The sequence below is a fragment of the Phalangium opilio genome, unplaced genomic scaffold (genome assembly GCF_054372755.1).
Source record: "Phalangium opilio isolate 3A_F unplaced genomic scaffold, DU_Popi_V2 ptg000013l_1, whole genome shotgun sequence".
NCBI lineage: Eukaryota > Metazoa > Arthropoda > Arachnida > Opiliones > Phalangiidae > Phalangium > Phalangium opilio.
Window position 1 is genome coordinate 6726331 of NW_028324148.1, and position 6986 is coordinate 6733316.

Here is a 6986-nt window from a genome sequence, read left to right on the forward strand (position 1 = left end):
ATTTGCGTAGCTTTTTACGGTTTGAGATAACACGAACAAGCCAGGGATCTTCCAACATGTCCAAGTATCATTCGAAAGACTGCCTCGTTTTTGTAATGCCGCCCGTGGACATTTGGACTAATTCCTGAAAATAACGTTGTTTACGCTGTGCTAATAAAAGTCCCTTCAATCAGAACCATTTTACTTGGTGCTGGGAAGATCTTGAAACATCATGTCACTTGGGATTAATTTTACATTACCACCGTAGGCATACTTCTACTCATTTATACGCTTCTGATTAGTAAAGGTAGAAATCAATTGTTCGATTAAAGGCTATTGAAATTGTCTAGTAATTTTAAACAAGCTGGTTAGTCGGTCTTAAGTGTTACTCCTCATTTTTGGATATTTCCTTGTTTTAGGGGCGAATGTTTGGAAGGCCATATCTCCGTAACAAAATGTTGTACACCCCATGTTCTTTGGTACTTTCCGCTCAGTTTGGTCCCATAAACACGCCCCTTAATTTGTGATGGACTTTTCAGAAACACCCTGTATATACGATTCGTTTCCATTATAATAGTAAGGAAAAAGCGCAATTGCGAAAACCTTTGGTGGCGATCCCACCTTAGGGAGGCTAGACGTTTCTCGTAACCCTAGCTGATCGCCGCGTATATCCTAAAACCAAACGATGATAATGGAGTAGAAACCAATGATACAGATTGGTGTCTATGTGGAATAGACGGAAGACCAGTGGATGGTGGTGTTGGAAGCCAATGATACAGATTGGTGTCTATGTGGAGTAGACGGAAGACCAGTGGATGGTGGTGTTTAGGAGCCAGTATGTACAGACTGGTGTCCAAGTGGGATGGACAAAGACCAGAAGATGGTGGTGATTAGAAGCCAGTATGTACAGACTGGTGTCCAAGTGGAATGGACGAAGACCAGAAGATGGTGGTGATTAGAAGCCAATATGTACAGACTGGTGTCCAAGTGGAATGGACGAAGACCAGAAGATGGTGGTGATTAGAAGCCAGTATGTACAGACTGGTGTCCAGGTGGGGTGGACGAAGACCAAACATACTGGTGTGAGAACTCAAATATAGAGTAGCCAACGGAGAGAAATACAATTTTCTAAATTTCTGTGACCTGTCAATGCGGTCCGGAAATTGGGAACACGTTTGCTCCGATACGCAAACTGCGAACGCGGTCACGTGGGTGTAACAACGGACAGACACACAGACACACACACACACACCCACCCACACACACACCAACAGACACACACACAGACACGGCCGTTACAGAACCTCTCCTGGACTACGTCACACGGAGAGGTAAAAAGGAAACCCCGACCCGACCCGACCCGATTTTCCGGGTTTTTTTTCGCAACCCGACCGGGAACCCGACCCGACAAAAATCTCACCCCGTACGATCACTACAGTGTTTTTATGACACACAAGGTCTTCTTTTATCTTCATTTCATCTAATGATAATACAAAATATTTTTGATGTTCTGGGAGATTAGCTATATCACAATCCTTGGCCAGGTTTGAAAACATATCTGGTGAAAAGCCAGGTTTGTAACTCTGCGTATGATTATGGTTGTACAAAGTCCTTGTTGTTGAAAGGGTTAGGAGACCAGATTTTCTTACTGTCTCATAGGCTTTCGTTGATTTATTTTTCAAATATACACACCATTTAATAAACTGCGGGTCCCATCTCATACCGAATTTGGATCTTCTCATGGCTTTAATTTGTTGCCTTAAAAACACCCATGGCAGTGTTCCAGGCGGTTCCCCCTTGAGTTTTTCTTGCAACAGAATCATTAGGCTATTCATATCTTTCTTGGTTTTTTCCGTTAAAATGGTTCTCTTTTTAGATTTCTTTACAAGTTTCATAGATTGAACCCTGTTAGCGTCTAATTTCCGTGAATTTCATATACGTAGCTTTCTTAAAGATGATCTATAGTCGGTGCACGCAGGACATCGCTTTTGGTATGAATAGACGTAGCGCTGACAATTCTTACTAAAAACAGATTTCGAATTTTCACAATAGACTCCATTAATTTGGCGTGAAGATACTGATTTGTTTTTGAATAGGTGTACAAGATCCAAATCCGAATTTCCACTACAAGACGTGAACTTGTTGACCTCTTTAAGATACTCATAAATGTCAGTATCTTTTGTTAGTGTCTTACTTTCACCTTCACCAGGTATAGGCAGCGCAGTTAATTCATTCATGACTTTTACATAGACAGTTATTTTTTCTCCTGAGCTTTGGCTGAATATACATTGCATTGTTAAATAGTTCTTGTTTTCTTTACTAAAAATTGCTTCTTTTTCTGTTATTTCCAACAACCAACCTGGCTGTGGTTTTAAATCATAGAAGTTCACACTCAAGCTATCAGCTATACTATGATTGTCTATTTCACTTTCATTTGCAGGGTTTTCTGTACAATCCATCAAGGATGGTCCCGAATCATAGATTTCAATTAACAGATTATCTGGCTCTTTTTCTACGACTACTGATGTTTCAACTATGGTTTCAGACTTTTGACAACTTGAAATCTAATTAAAGCAAAAACGCAAAATTTAAATATTTATTATTCACTACACACTTGAAAAATATGCATTTATTACCATTTTTGTCACTTCAAATTCAGGGTGTAAATCCAAAAACGCAACCGGATCTGGGTTATCTGTGGAGGGGCCACAGAAATTCACGAAGTGTCGAAAACATATATATGTTGATCGTTTAATATCTGAGGTTTGAAGATCTGTTCTACCACATGCTTTAATCCATCTTTCACATTTCTCACGTTGAGTTACTGGTGAAGGAAACTTAATGAAGAAAACTCCGGGGCAATTAACCGCGTTAGTTTTGGGGTTTGTTTTCATGGGACACTGGCCATATACACAATGCTTTACTCGCCCCATTCAGCCAATCTTAATCTTCCTATTTCCAAAAAAGTGACCCTACATGCATAAATATATATATATTATTTATATTTTAATACTAGTTTAAACATAATGTAATAAATTTAAATATTATACTCACAAAAATCAGCTTCTTAAAACGATCGAGTTTAAGACCTTAACCCTCGGTTTTGTTTTCGTTTTTCGCTAGAGCAGACGATCTTTGAAAGAGCCAATAAGAGAACAACCGGAAAGAGAAATACCCCAGTATTGAACTCAACCCCTATCTCTTCCCCCGTTCCTTAAACATTGTACAGGCAATGCTAAACCTTCTGTTCCTTATTAATTTATTTTCTATGGATACACATTTCACCTTATTTTTTTGCCAATTTTCAAAAGTTCACATTTTATAGTCTTTTTACCAAAAAATAAAATTAACACGGAAATTAGCTATGATTAAAGGATTTAGCCATGAGTCGGAGGAAATATGTTTCTTTTACGCTTTCAATGGTTCGAGTCTTCTGAAATATTAGTGAGAAGTACATTGAAGGGCTTTAAATTATCGTGCAGAATTTTAAAATTAATAGTTTTTTTCAAAATTCATTTAAACTTTGTACTTTTCACAGTAACATAGACATTTTTTAGCAAAAGAACCATTATTTATATACAGAGTGATTAGTCTTTTAGTGTTAATCGGTTAGTCGCACTAGTGCTTAATTTTTAAACCCCGTATTAGAGATATATGTTTAACCAGATCAAACGTGTTCTTTACATTAGGAACTTTCAAGTTTTTTTCTAATATGCATCATCTTGAACCAGACTTTTCAGCTAAAAATCTTGCGTTAAGACTTGGCACACGCATCGATAATAAGATGCATTCGTCCGAAAAAGTGCCCTGCCGCGGCCCTACCTAAAATTTGACCCTGGCGACGGCGCTGAGAGATCTATCTAATAGTTTATTCAGGGGTAAATAACGAAAATAGTTAGAGACGCTAGCTACCGTAGTGTACAATACAGTGGGACTTTCAAACGTAGACACAGAAAAGAGAAAACTCCTATGCCGGGAGTGTGGCGCACTCCTGTAAGCCAAGCTTCTGGGCGGCAAAGTTTGAGGGAATACGACACATGTCGGCGATCCTACCCTATAGGTGGCGGCTGTCCCGTGTCCGCCGGAGGTGACTCACCCCAATTCCACCTTCCGTCACCTCCCAAGTAAACCTCATTCCTACCCTGCTTATACACATACGACCTAGCGGCCCCCATCAGTGCTGGGCCGCGTAGGGTCTCCCGCTCAATTCTTCCTGGTGCTAAAGGCCTAACGGCTAAGCACTAGTGTTAGTAGGTGGTAAAAAAAAAAAAAGAGAAAACTCCTCGGTCGCGCCTCCTATAATTCAAAATAAGTATGATATTTTCCAACCAATAGCGTGGCAGCAAAGTTTCGAAAGTCATGATGGGATTTCGATTTCCTCCTGTCTGCTAGTGTTCGTCTGCTTACGACTGAGTGACAATTAGGCTTAGAGTAAAGTTTATTCATTAAGGTGCACTTGAATTAGAAACATGCAACTTTAAAGTCGGTAAATTCCTTATCCGATAATGAAATAGAATTAAATGTCGTTTTTGCATCCTTCAATACAGTTTTAGTTGTTTTAATTTCTTTAGTCACAGATACAGTCGATGATCCTGATCCCACAGTTCCCACTGGCACTGACTCGGAAAAATCACTAAGCCTTGGCTCACTGGGCCGACTCTGTAACCGCGCACTTACGGCAAAACAAGTTTGAACACATTTTGAGGATTTACCCGGCTTCAAATTGCAAATTGTTGACTTATCTTTCTTCTTTGAATCGCTATTTACTCGTGATTGAATATAATAATTATATTGGGTTGATTTATGAGACGACTTCACAAAATCGACACCCGCCATTTTACTTTACCCAGAATACCTTGCGGCGCGAGATTTTAAGGCAAAACTTTTAAGGTTCTGGTCTTATTTACAATACAGTTCCAAAGATGGCACTACGTTAGTTACAAATTCTATGACGTTTCAAGGTCCCACTGTATTCTACACTACGGAAGCTAGCGTCTCTAACTCCTTTCGTTATTTACCCCTGGTTTATTTAATAAAAACAGGGATTCATGTAATTTCAGAAGCAGGATTAGTCTTCTTTACTTCAGTTCAACTCACAGCCCAGTATAGAGCGCCTCCCTTCAACACGTAACGAAAATTTTAAATTATCTTATTGACTCACTTAAACTACGTTTTGATGAAGTTGCTGACGGGGACGGTGAAAAATATGTACTTTCTTTATTTTCACCTCTCTCCTTTCATACCTCCTACCGTCCCTGGAATGGGGGTCGTGAACTTTGATGCGCGCCCGATATACCTTGTTCTCTATTCCTGCTTCTAAAGTTAAATGAATCCTTGATAAAAATAAAGTTGCTAGGGGTGGTTTTCATTTCCATAAAATTGATTAGCCTTTTTGGAAAAATCCCATAGAAATAAAATGTGAATTTTTTGTAAAAAAGACAAATTGTGGAACGTTTTTTTAAAAAGAACTATACATTTCTTAGGATTGAAAACGGTTTAAAGTCAACATTTTAACTTTACATTTGGTCCTTTTCTACTTCAAAATCTGAAAATCTTGTTCCAAATCCCGAAATCTCCTTCAAAATCAGAAAATCCTGAAAAAAATCCCGAAATCTCCTTCGAAATCTGGAAATCGCGTTCATATTCTGAAAATCTCATTGAAAATCCCGAAATCTTAAAATCTTGGACTAGATTTCAAGATTTCTAAAATCTCAGTCAGAATCTCGCTACTTACGGCTCTCGGTTGACAATGACACGTGGTTACCTTTATCTCTCCGCCTCCATAGAGGATATACAGTGGAGTCGATGACATTTTTCAACCAATATTAATATGTCTTGTACAGAAAAATGGTAAAAACAAGACGGCCCAAGGGCTCGTAATAGTAGCCATATCGTACGAGTGAATAGCCCCTCTATACCCTACCCTAATGAGTGGATAACCCCTCTATACCTTACCCTAATGAGTGAATAGCGCTATCTTTTTCAATGCTTAAATGATTTACCGTGCATAAAATTAGAGTGAATAGCCCCTCGATTCCCTACTCTCTAAACAGTGATTAAATTATAACCGTATAAATTTACTTATGGTTTAATTCTAATATTCCGGCGAATCGAAGAACAGATAGTTTTTAGTGATAATCCCCTCGATGAGCTTACAACATAGACTTATGCCGAATTTGCCGATGCACACTCATCGCATCTTATAAATTTCTAACAAGGACTTATGCCCAGAAACTTTTGAAAGAGAAAGTTTAGTTATAGTGATTACGCATTTTAGTGATTATCCCCTCGAATTACCTTTAGTAATGCTAAATGATCAAACGCATAACGCTCATTTAGCACTATGTTAGCTCTATCTAAACCCACATTTGAATTAACCGCCAAAACGTTCCAGTCAAACATAACATAGATGACGATAGCTACCGAACGAGAACGAAACACATGAGCGCGGTAGGAAACGGGGAAAATCGTTATCTATTTAATTAGCATATACATAAAAAGAAAATAAATATAAAAACCCCAAACATACAAATTCATAAGTATCCGACCCCACAGATAAAAATTGAAAAGTATCCGACCCCACAGATTAAGAGGTACCCCACCCCACATCACCCCGACATTTTAGAGATAAAAATAAATAATAAAAAACTCGAGGTTTCTATCAAGTCTCTATGGTTTAGTGGTTAGAATGTTTGTCTCTTGCGCCAGCGTTACGGGTTCGATTCCCGGGTCTGACCTGAAAAAATTTTAATTGAAATTAAATCTCTAACCGAGCCCAGTAACCCCTATGGGTGGGTTGTGGTAATATAAAGTTCCTTTTAAGCTAAAATCTGACGATAACGAAAGCGAAAACTCCGGCCACAAGTACTACTACTACTACTATTACTACTACGGCTCGGGTCAAACTAAGAGCCTATCGTATACTACGATATGGCTAAAAAGGAAATGAATAGTAAAAATTTGGCGAGAATAGAGAAAAATTGGTTTCTACTCCTCTATTGTTTATC

General features: G+C 38.6%; 1 protein-coding gene across 1 annotated transcript; it reads right to left on the reverse strand.

Moving 5' to 3' along the window:
• Positions 1-1927: 1927 nt before the first annotated feature.
• LOC149708724 (uncharacterized) lies at positions 1928-3218 on the reverse strand. The gene is made up of 4 exons (XM_089864248.1): positions 3034-3218; positions 2616-2951; positions 2174-2543; positions 1928-2103 (listed from the first exon to the last, which is right to left on the reverse strand). Exons 2-4 carry the CDS (start codon positions 2910-2912, stop codon positions 1928-1930), a joined length of 843 nt encoding a protein of 280 aa, XP_089720374.1. The 5' UTR covers positions 2913-2951; positions 3034-3218.
• Positions 3219-6986: the final 3768 nt, after the last annotated feature.